This window comes from Thalassophryne amazonica, chromosome 11 (assembly GCF_902500255.1).
Source record: "Thalassophryne amazonica chromosome 11, fThaAma1.1, whole genome shotgun sequence".
In the NCBI taxonomy this organism is placed as follows: Eukaryota; Metazoa; Chordata; class Actinopteri; order Batrachoidiformes; family Batrachoididae; genus Thalassophryne; species Thalassophryne amazonica.
Window position 1 is genome coordinate 77,374,260 of NC_047113.1, and position 18,476 is coordinate 77,392,735.

Here is an 18,476-nt window from a genome sequence, read left to right on the forward strand (position 1 = left end):
CAACACAAAACTTTTTTTTTTTTTCCACTCATGGTTAGTGGTTGGGTGAAGCCATTTATTGTCAAACAACTGTTTCCTCTTTTTAAATCAAAATGACAAGAGAACTACCCAAGTGACCCTGATCAAAAGTTTACATACCCTTGTTCTTAATACTGTGTATTGCCCCCTTTAACATCAATGACAGCTTGGAGTCTTTTGTGGTAGTTTTGGACGAGGCTCTCTGATGGTAAAGCTGCTACTGAATATGTTTTGGACTTTATTTACATCAATACAAACAATATGGCACTCTATGGTTAAACTGCATGGAGTAGACAGTTCTCAAAAACTGAGTGACTGTGCAAGAAGTAGAAGAGTGAGGAGAGAAGGATTTTCTTTCACCAAAACAGATCAAATCCAGGCTTGCATCTCAGATGTACCTTCTGGCAATTTGTAGCTAAACTTTCAGGTCTTATTTTTAAGAAAATCCTCCTCTATACCACTTCATCATGAAGATGGATAAATGGTGATACAAAATGCAAAGCTTGCACTGTGCATAATTTCTTCAATCACAGCCACGTAAACCTATAACTTCTTCTGGGTTGTCTGGGTGTCTTGGTGGCTTTCCTCACTCTTCTACTTCTTGCACAATCACTCAGTTTTTGAGAACTGTCTATTCCATGGAGATTTACCATAGAGTGCCATATTGTTTGTATTTCTTTGTAATTGATGTAAATAAAGCCAGAAACATATTCAGTAGTGGCTTTATCATCAGAGAGCCTCGACCAAAACTACCACAAAAGACTCCAAGCTGTCAATGATGTTAAAGGGGGCAATACACAGCATTAAGAACAGGGGTATGTAAACTTTTGATCAGGTTAATTTGGGTAGTTCTCTTGTCATTTTGATTTAAAGCACAACTGTATATTATCGTTTAGTGTTAGTGAGAGCATTGCACACTGCAGATGAAGTGAGAAATTGGTTTCCAGCACTGCACCTGCTGTGGTCCATCATAACAATATGGTTGTCCATAAGCTTTTATTAAGCTGTCAAATGATAGAATATGGCAATATGGCCAGTCAAAGTACACAGTTTTTATCAGAAATTTTTTGTAACTTAAAATATAGAGTGACATACTGTAACATCAGTCACACATAATTGTGCTATCATTCAATTTATGCTTTTGATTTGTAACATGGCAAGGAGCAGCAGAATGACAGCTGCTTGCAACCTCATATCCTAGAATAAGGAGTTGTTAACTCTGTATAGTTTAAAGACAAATGTGCAATAAAGTTGATGAATTTTCTTAATGGCTTTTTTTTTTTTTTTTTGTAATGTCAGTCACACCCATAGCATTAAGTACCACCAACTTGTACTTGGCACCAACAAAGTTTCCTTCCCAAACCAAGTAGACTATTATGTCTTCCACAAGATGAGAACACCCAGGGTCGTATGTTTTCAGTCCTGGTTACTTCAAAAGGCCTGCTTCCTCTCTGAATGTAACGTCAGTCACCGTAGAATTGCCCTTACACCTGTTAGAATAGCTTAAGCAGTGGGTCATCCCTCCGAGTCTGGTCTGCTTGAGATTTCTACCTCATTATCATCAGGAGTTTTTACGCTGTCGCCTGTGTGCTTGCTCTAGGGGTTGGTGAAGTCAGAGCTTACTCGTGTGAAGTGCCTTGAGGCAGTGCTGTTGTGATTTTGCGCTATATAAATAATAATTAAAAAAAACCAATTGATTAAATGTCCAGGTTTTTGCAGGCTGCTTGGGAACACTATGGCTTTGGTTCTTTTTGAGTGTTGAAGGACAGACTGAGGAACCAAGAACAAGAAGAAACACAACTTTAGGTTAAAGGCGATACCGTCTTTAATACAGAGGCAGTACTGAAGAGACACAGTGACCTGTAACCATGGCAATTGCCACCATCACCTTCACCATGGAGGACACACCCCCTGTGGTTTCCACAGGCTGTGTAATGCTGCTGAATATATCATCTGATTAGCGCAAGCACACGCATGATCATACAGAACACATAGGAAGTTTACATAGAAAGTCAGCGAATAAAATGTCAGTCCAGGACACAAAGTCTGGAAACCCAAAAACCATCAAATCCTCTTGGGTCCATGATCTGCAATTTTCTCTGAAGCAGTCATTCATGGAAGAGCAAAGGTCAATCCACAATTCCAACAGACTTTAAGGATTACATTAAGCGTGCAGCGCATCGATTTATTTAGGTTTTTCCTGTCCACCTGTGTCCAGCATATGGAAAAACTTAAACAGCTGAGGTCTGCAACATCAACAGCTGATCAGATCAAGAACACCCTGCAAGAGGTGGCCGTATCTGTGCCAATGACCGGTCCAGAATAAATGTGGTGACGTCACCCCCCACCCACCCCCCCACCCCAAAAAAACCCATCAGGGCTCTAGACTGATCTTCCTCTTTGACTTTAATCCAGCTAAAAGTCCAATGTGGATCCAGTGGATGATGACTAACACAGCGTTGGGTGCTGTCGTCAGACTGTGTGTCCATAACGCGTCTCAGTCATCCAGCAGTGTTTTTGGACTTGAGTCCAGTCTCGGTCTTGAGGCCAGACTCTAGACCACCTTTTCAGTTACTTAGTCCCGTCTCAGGATTGACAGATACTCTACCTGATCTTGACTCTGTCTCAGAGTAGAATATGTGAGGTTGATACCTCAGAGACGTTACAGTATTCAGGTGGACGCCAGCTGAGCCCATCTCCTCAACAGAAATTTCACTTTTGAATAAAACCAGTTAATGTTAAGTTCACGGTCTTGAAAACAGAACTGCATTTTTAGATCTCCATCTTGATGACGCCAAAATACTAAAGTTTTGGTCTTGACTAAATATACTGTAGGTGGTCTTGTCCCCATCATCCAGGTCTCAGACAGTCCTTCAGGGTGTCCTCAGCCTACAGTCCTCCGGAGATGACTTTAAAATGTTACAACTTGTTTTTGTTGAAGACTGACTTTTTTCCACTGGACATCTGGTTTAGTCTTCATGACAGTTTCATCACTCAGATGTCAGTCAGAGGAAACTTCTAGACATCTTCACCCTGGATGATTGAGAACCTCCATCATCGTTTGACAGACACACTGAGTGCACCGAAATCATCATCATCTGGCTTTGAAGACTAAAGAACCTTTTCCATTGTCCTGTCTAAACCGGACTACAGCTGATTCAGTTCTACACTGAAGTCATCTAACGGCTTTTGTCACTGACAGAGTTTTCCTAACAGTTTTCCTGACATCCGATTGGTTCCTCAGATCTTCTTCGTCCCTGAGATGAACAAATGAACCAATCAAAACACAGTGTTTGATTTGAGACTGCTTTGTGATGTCAGTACAAAATAAATCTTAACACCAAACTCCGGCCATGTAGACATGTCCACTGTCAGAAAGCAAACACTTGCTCAATGTTTCTAATGTCTAAAAAACAAACACATTATTGTTATTTTGAGAAACTAGCATGTAGCTAACAAGCATGATTATTTCCTGTGTCCTGTACACACGTCTATGATTGGACAGCAGCAAAAATCCATGCCACACCCACAGTGGGTATGGCTCCACCCTCCTGCACTGATGACAAAAACTATGAATTCAGATTTTTCCCAGCTGACTGTGAATGCATCACTGACCGTGTCTGACATTGGACCTCATCGTCAGCTGTTTGGAACAAGCCCACTCTCCAGTCAGGGAACATGGAGTTCATCTCCTCCACACCGAAGGCTTGGATGGATTCTGACAAACTTCCACACAAATCGGACCTGAGACTGAACAACCAAAGTCCCTCTACCTGCAGGCAGAACCTCTTCAAATCTGGATCCCGAGGTCCTGCTTCCAGCCAGTCACACTGGTTCTTTCTGGGTACAAATCCTCAGAGCTGTGAGGACCTCTCTGCTGCCTCTCCTATAGCAGAAATTTCAACCCATTTTAGGAACCAGCACCTCACACTGAAGCTCATCAGGTACCTTGTCTAAGGACTAAGAACCTTCTTCAGAGCTTCAGAGGATCTTCGGACCAGTGACCGTGATGTTTTGGTTTCTCGGTTAGTTTCTGAGTGATTAAATGTTGAAATGTTGCCTGAGCCCACCACCATCACCAAAGTATCTAAAGATAAATGAAGTGTTGTTAGCCTCCGCCCCCTTCGCGCCGGGGTGCCAGCGGGACCCTCAGGACTTGTTGTCGTCATAGAGGTCGAGCGAGGCCTGGATGTTCTGAAGCTCCATCTCACAGACAACACTGCGAGGAGACGAGGAGTTCCTGGTGAAGAAGTGACCGGCGCCTGAGGACAACAGACAAACACTCAGCGGAAGCTTTGAGGTTTTCTGGAAGCTTCTGGCAGCGGAAGAAGTTGTTAAAAAGAAAAAAGAACAACAAGCCAACAAAAAAAAAAAATCTCTCAGTTGGATTTAACGTGAGGCTCAAACGCCACAAAGTTCCATCCTTTCAGAACTCTGTACGAGATAAACAGCTGCCCTGTTGGATTAAAGTAAACTGTATACTTCCTATCTTAAACGTAAACGTCACGCAGGCATCGGCTTCACAGCTGACCACCGAGTGGACAACCTGACACATGACACACTGAGCTGATGTCATTTCCTGTCACAGCACGTGGTGAGTGCAGCTCTTACTCGTCACAGCAACGCTGATGTCAGGTGGTGCCCTGGGCGTGGCCTCAGGGTGGCGGGGGCTTAGAGGCTCCAGACTGATGGACGTTTGGCTGCTGTCACTCAGCGGCGCCCTCTGGATGCTGGATGGCTGCCTGACACCCAAATGGTCCACATCCAACACCGCACTGTCCACACAGGGAAGACTGTTCTACACACCCAGAGACAGAGACACATCAGTGTGGGTGTGTCCAGGCTGATTCACTTCAGCAGTTCAGCCAATAACAGTACAGCACAATGGAAACACCTGAGTGGATGACAAATCCAAAGCTCAGTGAAGTTTGTGTAAACATGAAACCAGTTCACGCTTTTCTCTGAGCTGTTCACACTGACCACTTACACTGCCATTTTACACTTTTCTCTAAGCCGTTCGCACTGACCACTTACACTGCCATTTTATGCTTTTCGCTGAGCCGTTCGCACTGACCACTTAAACTGCCATTTTACGCTTTTCTCTGAGCCGTTCGCACTGACCACTTAAATTGTTATAAAACCAGTTCACGTTTCTCTGAGCCATTCGCACTGACCACTTAAACTGACAATTTGCACTTTTCTCTAAGACATTCGCACTGACTACTTAAACTGCCATTTTACGCTTTTCTTGAAGCTGTTTGAACTGACCAGTTCTGCTGCCATTTTACGCTTTCTCTGAGCCATTCGCATTGACCACTTAAACCAGGGGTGGCCAAGTTCGGTCCTCGAGAGCCACATTCCTGACACTCTTAGTTGACTCCCTGCTCCAACACACCTGAATCCAATGAAAGACTCGTTAGCAGACTTTTAATGAGCCTTTCATTGGATTCAGGTGTGTTGGAGCAGGGAGTCAACTAAGAGTGTCAGGAATGTGGCTCTCGAGGACCGAACTTGGCCACCCCTGACTTAAACTGTTATAAAACCAGTTCACGCTTTGCTCTGAGCCGTTCGCACTGACAACATAAACTGTTAGAAATCCAGTTCACACTTTGTTCTGAGCTGTTCACGCTGACCACTTAAACTGACGATTTGCACTTTTCTCTAAGCCATTCGCACTAACTACTTAAACTTCCATTTTATGCTTTCTCTGAGTTGTTCGCACTGACCACTTAAACTGCCATTTTACGGTTTGCTCTGATTTTTCCGCACTGACCAATTAAACTGCCATTTTACGCTTTGCTCTGAGCTGTTCGTACTGACGACTTGACCTGCCATTTTACGCTTTTCTGAGCCATTTGCACTGACCAGTTAAACTGCCATTTTATTTGTATCTGAGCCATTTGCACTAACCACTTAAACTGACAATTTGCACTTTTCTCTGAGCCATTCATACTGACCACTTAAACTGTCATTTCATGCTTTTCTTGAAGCTGTTTTCACTGACCACTTACTGCCGTTACTCTTTTCTCTGAGCTGTTCGCACTGACCACTTAAACTGCCATTATACTCTTTTCTCTGAGCCATTCGCACTGACTACTTAAACTGCCATTTTATGCTTTTCTTGAAGCCGTTTGCACTGACCACTTAAGCTGCCATGTTACGCTTTTCTCTGAGCGTTCACTCTGACCACTTAAACTGTGATAAAACCAGTTCACACTTTGCTCTGAGCTGTTTGCACTGACCACTTAAACTGCCATTTTACGCTTTTCTCTGACCCGTTCACACTGACCAGTTAAAGTACAAGTTCACGCTTTCCTCTGAGCCGTTCGCACTGACCAGTTACACTACAAATTCACGCTTTTCTCTGATCCATTCACATTGACCAGTTAAACTACCTCTTCATGCTTTTCTCTGACCAGCTAACATTTACCAGTTAAACTACAAGTTCACGCTTTTCTCTGACCCGTTCACATTGACCAGTAAAGTACAAGTTCATGCTTTTCTCTGAGCCGTTCGCACTGACCAGTTGCACTGCCACTTCACGCTTTTCTCTGACCAGTTCACATTTACCAGTTAAACTACAAGTTCACGCTTTTCTATGACCCATTCACATTGTCCAGTAAAGTACAAGTTCATGCTTTTCTCTGAGCCGTTTGCACTGACCAGCTGCACTGCTACTTCATGCTTTTCTCTGACCAGTTCACATTTACCAGTTAAACTACAAGTTCATGCTTTTCTCTGACCCATTCACACTGACCACTTAAAGTACAAGTTCACGCTTTTCTCTGAGCCGTTCGCACTGACCGGTTAAACTACCACTTTACGCTTTTCTCTGACCCGTTCACACTGACCAATTAAAGTACAAGTTCACGCTTTTCTCTGACCAGTTCACACTGACCAGTTAAACTGGTATAAAACCAGTTTGGTGCTTGCAGTGGTTTGACTCACCACAATGCCCAGAGCCTTGAGGATGTTCAGTTTGCACATGGGACAGGTACAGTGCTCATTCAGCCACGGGTCAACGCACACCTTATGGAAGACGTGTCTGAGTTGGGGAACACAACCAGTTACATTCTCGAGTGTTGACATCACAACGCAAAGTTCACTTAGCTGTTCATCCAAACAGATTTTATCTTCAACCTCATTCCTGAAATGTGCATCTAAAATGTGACATCCTGTGTCCAGAGTTTTCTGATTTTATATATTTTTTTTTATTTGATGCTGGTTGTGCACATTTTATGGCTGGGTTACTTTTGCATATATACGTGTCTGAACTCACTTGCAGGGCAGGATCCGAACCACATCATTCAGTTGGTAGGCCTCAATACACACCGCACAATGATTAAAGTCCGGATCAGTTTCCTACAAAAACACATGGACACACAACATTTTAAAACAGAACCTTGTTAACTGCTGAGCTGAAAAACACAGTAAACCAGTTTGAAGAGGTGTCATTCAGCAAATCAATTTGAATTTCACCGCAATGCTTCAGCCGTTATCATGTCAGTGCAGACTGAAGCAAGCATTAGACCAGAGTTAGTCCAGTTCAATTTACTCTATTTATTTCATTTATATAGTGCCAAATCACAGCAAAGCTGCCACCAATTAAGGTCTAACCTTACCAACCCCCAGAGCAAGAACACAGGTGACAGTGGTAAGGAAAAACTCCCTCTGATGTTTTTAGGAAGAAACCTCAAGCAGACCAGACTCAGAGGGGTGACACTCTGCTTGGGCCATGTTAACAGTTACAAGGTTTTTAAAAAGTTTTTAAAGAATTTCTTAAACATAAGAAATGGAAAGCAGAAACAGAAAAAACATAAGATCAACAAGCAGTCCATTTTGAGTCTTTAATCTTAGGACGTCCAATTCCACAACATGTGGGACTTCCAACACAGACAGGGCATCCTGAGGTCAGTCCGGTGCCCTGGGGTGCCAGGCCAGCATCTAATGAAGGTCTAGGCAGTGCCATCAGTGGGCCTGTTCCCGCAGCAGAGTCCATTCCAAATGCAGACTGATATGTGCTACATCAGCTTCAGGCCCAGCATGCCGAAGTCAGTCCGACAGCCTGCGGTCTGTAGCCGTCAATCCTGCAATCCTAGGCGACGCCATCCTTACCTCGGTCAGAGACAAAAACAGCAGAATCAGCCGGAAAAGAACTATACCTAAGGTATAATTCATCAGCACTAAATCAACAGGAAAGCAGAGAAAATACTAAGGTGATGATGGCCGGCCACTAGCCCTAAGCTTCACTAACAGACCCAGACATTAGATAAAGTTGAGGCCGAGACCCATTCCATTACTAATAAAATGAATTGAAAAGAGTCAAAAGCATGGTAACATACTATGCCAGTATGCTAGCCATACGAAAGGGAAAATAAGTGCATCTTAAGTCTGGACTTGAAAGTCTGTACAGAATCTGTTTTACTGACGCAGGGAGATCATTCCACAGAACAGGAGCACAATAAGAGAAAGCTCTGTGCCCCCCAGACTTTTTATTCACCCTCTGACGCGGGGTGCAGGACACTAAGTAGTCCTGCACCCTGAGAATGCAAAGCCCAGGCCGGTACGTAGGGTTTAATTAGGTCAGCTAGGTAGGGAGGTGCCAGTCCATTAACAAATTTATAGGTTCATAGCAAAACTTTAAAATCTGATCTCACTGGGACAGGAAGCCAGTGAAGAGATGCCAAAATGGGTGCAATGTGGACCAGACTTAAGCCAGAGTTAGATTAGACCCGAGTTGGACATGTCTACCTTCTGCTGAAAAATTAAAAAGGTGTTGTCAAACTTGCATGTAGTTTGGCTGCTGCCTGTGAACACTGTGCATGTCATGTTCCTTTTGTCTGTCTGTGTCGTTGGCGCACTCTGGCCACCAGCACCCACCTTCATATCAATATTACCTTGAAGCTAGCAGCCATGGGGAATGTCCACTATGTGGGCACATATGGAATATATGGCAGAACAGTAGCAGCAGACTGGCTGAGCAGTGAACATTGTTGAAGGCTCCAGGAAAAGACCAGGTGTGAAAAGGATCCTGCCTGGGCCTTCTGTGTGGAGGTTGTACGTTCTCCCCATGTTCATGTGGGTTCTTTCCAGGTGCTCCAGCTTCTTCCCACTTCCAAAGACATGCAGGTTAGATGAACTGGTGACTCGACACTGATTGTAGGCGTGAGTCAGAGTGTTAATGTGTTTGTCCCTGTGATAGATTGACGTCCTATCCACGATGAGCCCTGCAGAGAGGACGATGTGCGTGACACAAAATCCTTTCTGTGGGGTTGTGTGAAAGTGTGGCTGCACATCAGGAAGAGCAGTGTCCAAGATCTTTTAATCTCACTTTACCTGCTGATTTGTTGTCTGACATTACTTGGTGGAAGTGACTGATTTTATACAGGGTGTCCCAAAAAAAGTGCCATAAAAACAAAGCTGTAGAAAATCTATCCACTTTTAGATCCTGATATCTGTTATACGTCATCTTGAAGCATATGCCAGGGAATTTTATCTCTGGTGTTCACTTCCAATTCCACCTCAGTCTGTCAGAGTTTTGCCATTCACAAGATGTGCTCAGTATGTGCACGGCTCCTCTGGTTAGGTCAGATGTCTCTTTGTTAACACCGTGAACAGTTCTACCAGTTTGAAATGTCTTTACAATCCTCCATATTGGCTTTCTGTCTGGAGCTTTTCTAACTGCAAAGTGACTTTGATATTGTTGTTGGTTTTGCACCATTGATTTGGTCTCAAAATAGAATTCCACCAGTTTCCCTTTTTGCTCAATTAGCGGCATCCTCACTGGATCAGTCTCAACCTACATCAGAAGAAATTCCTCACATATATCTTGATGTCTGGGGGGAAAAACAAACAAAAATACAGATTATTTCAGATTAAAGATTCAGATTAGCCATTGCAGAATTGGAGTCAAATGATTTTGTGGCACTTTTTATTGGGATGCCCTGTATTTTTTTTAATTGCTACAGACTCGTGACATTACCTTATCGCCTTTCTTCACCGTTCTTGTAGTCAGCTTCCCAATGGCCTTTTTAGCTGCATCACCAAGACGACGCTGGTGAGAAAGGACACGTGTAAAACAGACACAAAAGGGAGAATTTTCCTGGTCTGCATTTCATCCCTAAAAAGCATTTTTCCACCTGAAAGTAGTTACATCCTGTGTCACAGACTGCAGCGGTACTTTAGGTTTAGTTGTCAGTAAGGACACGCCCACAGGGACAGTGGCGGGTGGACAGTCTGGCTCCGCTTACCAATGAGGACCTTGGGGCAGTCCTGCAGGATGGTGGATGGGGGTCACGCGCACCACATTCAGGCTCAGGCTTTAGACAGCAAAGGGGTTTAACATATGAGTTTATGAACATTTTGTTTTGTGCGTGTACACTCACCTGGCTGCGGTCCCGAGCATTTGTGTAGCGGATCTTCTGGATGAAATAGAAAATCAACCAGGCAGATGAGATGATCATGAGAACAATGAAGGAGATGGATACAAAAACCAGCGACCCTCGGTTGATGTTCTTGTTTGGGCTGCGCTGTCCGACCACCACGTTGACCAGGACAGTTAGGTTCCTGTCCAGATGGGCCTGGATCTCTTTACCATACTCCTCTGTGATCATCACAGCAACTGTGTCACCAGTTCCTACACAGGGAACCACCAGCTTAGTTAGTTGATTGATGGTGTCTTTCTGTCAACTGCCCTCAGTTTGTCGGGGGACCACGGCAGATCCAGTTCAGATCTGATCCAGTTCAGATCTGCATGGAGAAGTTTTACACATGTTACCGTCATCAGTAAATGGCACCCAGTCTGCTCTGCATGGGCCTGATCCTGTCAGATCTCAGAAGCCAAGCAGAGTGGGTCCTGCTTAGCACGGGCTCCAGATTAGGTCATGATTATAATACAAGCAGCTAACATTTTTCAAAGGTGGTAATAAATTATGCAAAGTTTCTATTAGGGATGCACCAGTCCCAATACCAGTATCGGATATCAAACCAATACCAATACCAGTATCAGGTATTGGACCGATACCATATTCATTTACATGTAATTGTAATCTTAAAATCTCTCAGATACTACGACACCCAATACCCCTTTACAGCAGCGTGATGTCAACCTCTGAACTGGGGATTTTCACATGCACACGCTCTGTAATTTCTGGACTGTAAACCGCTACTTTTTTCATACATTTTGAACACTGCGGCTTAAACAATGATGCAGCTAATTTATGGATTTTCACAGGCTTTCCTGTAATTTACTCATAAGCTGAAATACGTCCATCAGTGCTGTCCATTGATTGGCTGAAAGTTGCAGTTCTCGTGTGGAGTAAATGCACACACTAAGTAAATAAAAAGTCTTCCCTGTTCATTTCAGTGGAATTCGTCATCACATGATCTTGAAGAAAAATCATCCACATACAGCCTCCTGAGGATGGAAAACAACATCCGAAAATACTTTAATTCCTTGTTGTGGTTGAAAAAAGTTCCTCTGTAACTTCAGCACTTTGCACCACAGTTCCTCTGTCAGATCACAGTATCAGCGGTGGAGATTGTCCATCAGGTTGCTGAGTTTCAGCCCCTGGTGTGGCTGTCCAGCCCGATGGGAAACCGTCTCGTTCGGCTTCAGGTGTAATATGTTTGTTGGATGCCTGTGGTAATGCGAGTAGAGGCTCGCACTTTGCGCCACAAATTGAAAGAGTCACTGTGCCTCGTTAACCGCTGAGTTACGATGGCAACAGACAAATCTGTCTGCACGCGATGAAATTATCCCATCATCCACAAAGAAAATAAATAAATAAATACAATTATGTTAAAATTACTCTGTTTTGTGGGCAGAGATGCTGCGCAACACCATGTTACACCTTTGGGGAAAAAACCATTTACGGTTTGTATTTGTGTATGTTACCGGTACGTATTTAGTTAAAGTGGATATGACACCTAAAAAATTAGGTAAAACTGATATAAATATCAAAATATACATACAGTATAATAAGTTGAAAGTTTGTACAGCTTCTCAAAAGTGTGTTTCTTGGAAAGCGTGCTGGCAGGGTTCCATCAGCAGTCACGTGATGCTGTGACGTCACAACGTGTAGAGTCCCGTCTTTGTCTGTTAGTTTGACAGGAACAGATGGACCTCAGCACAGACAGTGACGAGATCGAGAAATTTTCTGACTCTTCAAGTGTGGATTATTTCTGTGAGGAAATCGAGACTGACTTGGATCCTGAGGATGTCGCAGCAGTGATTAGACCCTACAGATTGGAGCTGTATCTTTCGGACGAACATTCAAACCAGGAGCATTCTGGCAGCGAAAATAATGCCGGTGTTTATGGAGGAGCCGAAGCAGAGGCAAGAGACATGCCAATTCCGATGGATTTTGAAAGGCTGCAGAATACGGAATGGTAAGGTAGGCTTTGATTTTTGTTGCTGCTGTTTATAACACTATAATTATAGCATTTTCAATTCTAACGTCTGTTTACTGCCTTTGTTACTGTTCTGGAGCCGCAAAAGTGTAGCTACTACTTGCGGACCACCATCATTACCTTCGGGTTTTTGCCATTTTCGAGTGCCTGGCATTGCATTCATCCATGTTTAGTTACGTTATTTTCACAAAAGAATAGGAAATAAACGGCGAAAGTTTCGAAAACGATCGCAGAAAACAACAGTGAACATGCCGCCGCCGTGTTTACTACGTATTGCACTGATATTTTTACAGGTTTCTTGACCATTTCAAGATTACTGTGAACATATTATTTGGGGTTGACATTTCTGGTGTTCCTGTGAGCGGTGAGAACATGGAGATGGTAGAGGAAAGTGTCTGCTGTCGGGAGCAAATGAGTGTCTGCGAGCGGAGTCTGACATTTCATGCATTGCACAACACCGCAGCTTTCGATCAATCTGCCTGGACTTGAAAATGCTAAAACCTTTCACCCTTGTGTTTGTGCAATATGCTGCGACACACTGGTCAGGCATATCGACAAACAAGTCCCTGAGAGCTGTGTTTAATCAAAGTTTCTGCCGCTAAAAAAAGTGTAAACAACGGCTGCCAGGCGCGCAAGCCGATATGGTCTACACGCAGTCACGTATTTCAGGCTTGGTGCTCAGCGGGAAGCTGGTCACTAGGCGTGCACATTTTTCAGTGGCGGGACGTTCAAATGTTGTATATAATGGGAGAACCGCGTCCATTTTCCCAAAACGCTTAGGTTGACCGAATTATATAACCTTTCTTACATGTAATAAGACTATGTTGTCTTTAAGTGTCCACTTTAAAGGTTAAAAAAAAGTGTCGAGAGTGAAAGGCTGTTTAGCTCAGCGTCACATATTGTAGATAAAAACAGAAGCAGTCTCACAGCTGATAACACAGAGAAGCTTCTTTTCATCAAAATGAATCTGCTCCTCACATTTTCAAAAAGGCTTTTAGTCCTCACAGACATAAAGTTAATGATGGACAGTTTCAGTTCATTTACTGATGTTGTACATTTTGTAGTACTGAAGTCCAGGTTACATTTCAGTCAGATGTCTGGCAGTGTCATGTTTGTTAACAAACACACAGTTAATGTTAAAGGACAATTTGTTGGAGTCAAAAAGTGAAGTTACAGGACTGAAGTGAAATGTTTGTAAATAAAAACAAAGCTAATGATATTGGTAGAAGTTACAGTCAAAAAATAAGGAACAACTGATGAATAAAACATGTTTTCAAAGTTATCATAAAACTGTAACGGTATCATTAAGTATTCGTATCAGCACTCGGTATCGATGATTACACAAATGTATGTACGCATACTTGTACTTAGTTGGGAAAAAAGTGGTGTCGGTGCATCCCGAGTTTCTATAATGAATTGAATGGTGTGTGAGTCCAGAATGTTTTTAGAACCTTAGACCTCAACAGTTTTTAAAGAACTTCACCCTTTTATTTCCTGTTAATTCTGAAATGTTTTTAATGTTAATTTACTCTTTTAATGTATTCATAAATTGTTTAGGTACTTGTTATCATATACACACTATTATTATTAGCGATGCACCGATCCACATTTTTTTCACTTCCGATCCGATCCCAATACCTGAATTTGGATACAGATACGATTCCGTTACCAGAGATCTGTTTGCTTTAATATTCTATATCAGGGGTCACCAACCCTGTTCCCGGAGGGCACCTGCTCTGCATGTTTTCTAACTCTTCCTGTTCTACTCCCATGCAATTAACTCTATCAGGTGTGCTCAGCCAATCAAGGGCTGGAAAACACCGCTTTAAAAAAAAAAAAAATCAGGTGTGACTTGAGTAGGTAGACGTGGAAAACATGCAGCGCAGGGGCCCTCCAGGAACAGGGTTGGTGACACCTGTTCTGTATTATAATAGCCAAGTGGCCAATGTTTGTGTGTGTGTGTGTGTTTTAATCACACACAAATTGGGGAAAGCTGACATATGCCGTTTGGTATGTATTTTGGGTGAAGGATGAACGCACCAAAACTGAGCATTGATACAATTAATATTTTTAGACATTGAACAACATTGGACAATGGACATTAATATTTACATTCTGGACTCACACACCAATCCAGCAGGGGGCGATAAATCATATATATATTAAAAGTGTGAGTGTGTGATTTTATTTAGTGAGTTCAATGCAAGTACATAATATAATTCTTAATATGTTAAAAATACAATCTAGAGCCCATGGTTCCCCACAGACAACATGCTAGTTATTACCATCATTGTTGATTTTTTATGACGATATTTTGTATCCCCAGTTATCCAGCTTCATGATGAAGTGGTATAGAGGAGGATTTTCTTAAAAAGAAGACCTAAAAGTTCAGCTACAATTTGCCAGAAGGTACATTTTAAATGCAAGTTTGTAAAATTGTAAAATATTTCTACACAACAGGCATGTAATGAAAAGTTGGTCAGCGACAGTGCTGCTCAATGCTCGCCTGCTAGCTTGCTGCCAAGAAGGAATTTCCTGAAGAGAGGCAAGTCTCACTGGTCCGCGTCTCATTGAGACACACCTCCAATCAGGAACTCCCCCATCCCACAGCCAGCCAGCAGGGAAACACTTGTGGAAATGTTTCAGCAGAAAACACACACACACGGCTCCTGGATCAGAAACCTCCGCAGGCTGGATCAGAAGTTTCCGATCCGTGAATGACGTTCTATTGGAACCCAATCCTAATGTGGATCTGTGCTGGATCCACTATGCCAAAAGACCAACAACAACCCTTATTAGTAAAAACTAACAATAAATGTGTGATTGAGGTACAACGCCATCTATTGGACTCTATCTGAGCGTGCAGAGACAGAGCGGTAACTGCATGTTTCTATCTGAACGTGCAGAGACAGAGCGGTAACCGTGCACGTTCAATCTGAGGTCAGTGTGACTGTCCAATACTGAGCCTCGTGTCTATATTTAGAGACAGACATGGATTATTAGGACATCACGTCCTTTCTTTCTGTAAAACAATCCCATCAGTAAATATCATTTGACTCTGTGTGGCTGAAGATTATTGATGATGAGTCTCTAAGAGAGTTTGTCCTCTGGAATGTTCTAGAATATGTTGAGCGAGGTGAGACAAAGTGAAAATTCACTGCAAAAATAAATCAGTGTCTCACTTGTTGCATGCAACCTCATGTTGCCTAGAAGCTGTAAGGCAGCCGTCTCACCTTCGTGTCCCATCTTGACAGTCTTGTCGGTGGAGTTATTGTAGATGAGTACGGCGGTAGCGTTGAACGTGGCTGCCTTCATTATCTTTTCTTTGAAGGTACAATTTCCTCTCTGCAACAATGCCACCCACTGGACTGTCCGTGGAGGAACTAGGAAGCGTGTGTTGGGGTCACAGCCCTGCCGATCCACTCCTGAGGGTGGAAACACACCATTACCATGGTTACTGTGGACTAAGCAGGTCAATACAAATAACATAAAACACAAAGTCGAGTTAACATTCACAACAACAAAGTAGTGATTTTACTGCCTACAAACATTCCACAAAGTACCAGACTGAGGACATCATGGCAATGAAAAAAACAAACAAACAAACAAACAAAAGCTGCTTTAAAAGTTGCTCCTGATTGGAGAAGAAATGCTGAACTATTAATTGATGTGTCGGCATCAATTAATAGTCTCTGGTCCCCTCCCCTCCCGGGGTAATGATGACACGTTAAGCAGATTGACATCGTTAAAAAGGTGGCTGGCGCAATGTTGTAGACAGCAAGGCTTTAGTTTTTTGATAACTGGCCTTCGTTTTGGGGCCACCATGGCTTGCTGATGCCGCACAGCCTTCACCCTACTGGGTGCTGCCATCTTGTCTGCGAACACAGAGAGAGCTCTACAGGGAGGGTAACATTTGGACTTTACAGCAGGCCACAGAGCAGGTGATTAGAGACCCTGCAAGGTTTATGACAAAATGCAGGTGTAGAATCCATTAGCTTAGTGGGGAAATTAGTGCAGAAAATCCACATTGGTGATAGTCCAGTTTCTGTGGCAGGGAGAAATCCAAACAGCCCAACTGTCAACCGCACTGTCCTCAAAATCCACACTGATTAATGATCTAATTATGGATCACCACTTAGATATGATTGGGTTATGTGAAACCTGGCTTAAACCTACTGCTGTCCTCCCCTTAAATGAGGCCTGCCCACCGGCATACACATTTAGTCATGTCCCTCGTGATGCGAAGAAAGGTGGGGGTGTTGCTCTTATTTATAAATCTAGGTTTAATTTATTAGCTGTTAGGGGTCACAAATATAACTCGTTTGAACATCTGATTCTCTGCTCTGCCCACGATGCTACATATTACCAAGATCAGAAAAATAAAAATCAGCCGTATTACTTTGTCACTGTATATAGGCCCCCTGGCCCATACTCTGAATTCTTAGATGAATTTGGTGAGTTCATCTCTAATTTGTCGACTAGTGCAGATAACATGCTGATTATTGGTGACTTTCACATTGATATAAATAAGCCTTCTGATCCGCTCTGCAAATCATTTATGGAAATTGTAGATGCATTAGGATTTCAGCAATGCATTCAGGACTTGACGCACATTAGTAGAAATAACCTGGATTTAGTTCTTGCACATGGTATTGCTGTCACAAATATTAACATCATGCCTCTTACATCAGTGGTCTCTGATCACTCACTTATTAGGTTTACAGTTTTGCTGCCGTTTAGTGGAACAACAACCTTATATATCACTGCGGCAATACATCAACTCCTCAACTACGACTGAACTCAAAGCTAGACTGACTGATATATTAGCTTCATGTTTGACAAATGCCCAAACAGTAGACAGTCTTGTGGTTAGTTTAAACTCTGCGCTCAAAACTACACTCGACATGATTACGCCACCTTTATTAAAACCACGCCCCCCAAAACACAGTCTCCTTGGTTCAATGATAACTTGCGTGACCTCAAGCATAAGGCAAGAGGTCTAGAACAGAAATGTCGTAGTTCAAAATTAGAAGTATTCCACCTCGCGTGGCGTGATGCTATCTTAATAAGCATCCATTATTGGCTACAAAGTGGACCTATTACTCTGATTTGATCAGCAAAAACAAGCATAACTCAAAGTTCTTGTTTGACACGGTGGCAACATTTATTCATGGACAACCACCTGTAGTTCACTCTCCTTTTACAGCACAAGATTTCCTGAATTACTTCGAGAAGAAAATAGAAGACATTAGGTTACACATAAAAAAGCAAAACCTGTTTATCTGATCCCATACCAACAAACCTGTTTAAGGACCTGTGGCCCACTCTTGGGCTGACTGTGCTGGAAATTATTAATGTTTCTTTAACTTCTGGCTCTGTTCCTAAATGTTTGAAATCTGCAGTGATTAAACCATTACTTAAGAAATCTAATCTTCTCCCTAGTGTGTTGAAAAACTACAGGCCGATATCAAATCTATCATTTTGCTCTAAAATTCTGGAAAAAGTGGTTTCGCGTCAGCTTGTGGACCACCTTACTGAGAAAAATCTTTTTGAGCCACTGCAGTATGCTTTTAGAAAATATCATTCCACAGAGACAGCTCTCACTAAAGTGGTGAATGATGTTCTGCTTGCAATGGATTCAGACACTACTACAGTTCTGGTGCTGTTAGATCTCAGTGCTGGGTTTGATACCATGGATCATCATATTCTACTCGATAGGCTAGAGAATCATTATGGTATTACTGGGAGTGCCCTTGCATGGTTGACATCATGCTTGACCATTCATTCTCACTGTGTTTTGTACAATAACACTACCTCTAACCTTAGTGACATGAAATTTGGGGTTCCACAGGGGTCTGTCTTAGGCCCCCTGCTTTTCTCTTTATATAGCACCCCTTGGGCACATATTGCAACATTCTGGGGTTACTGCTGGTAATCTCATCCACATAAAATCCTTAGAAGATTACCTTGCATCAGTGAGAAGCTGGATGTCTAGCAACTTCCTACTTTTAAACTCTGATAAGAAATGGCCGCTGATGCAGGAAGAT

General features: G+C 42.7%; 1 protein-coding gene across 3 annotated transcripts in view; it reads right to left on the bottom strand.

The window, feature by feature from the left end:
- Positions 1-2,852: 2,852 nt before the first annotated feature.
- Positions 2,853-18,476, bottom strand: part of rnf130 (ring finger protein 130) — a 41,391-nt gene continuing 25,767 nt past the window's right edge. For all 3 annotated transcript variants that reach the window (XM_034182227.1, XM_034182228.1, XM_034182226.1), the window contains 7 exons: positions 15,663-15,854; positions 10,404-10,654; positions 10,001-10,072; positions 7,298-7,380; positions 6,967-7,063; positions 4,630-4,816; positions 2,853-4,280 (listed from right to left, as the gene is read on the bottom strand). In XM_034182227.1, the coding sequence (XP_034038118.1) occupies positions 4,168-4,280; positions 4,630-4,816; positions 6,967-7,063; positions 7,298-7,380; positions 10,001-10,072; positions 10,404-10,654; positions 15,663-15,854 (995 nt within the window). In that variant the 3' untranslated portion in view covers positions 2,853-4,167. The remainder of the gene's footprint in view (positions 4,281-4,629; positions 4,817-6,966; positions 7,064-7,297; positions 7,381-10,000; positions 10,073-10,403; positions 10,655-15,662; positions 15,855-18,476) is intronic.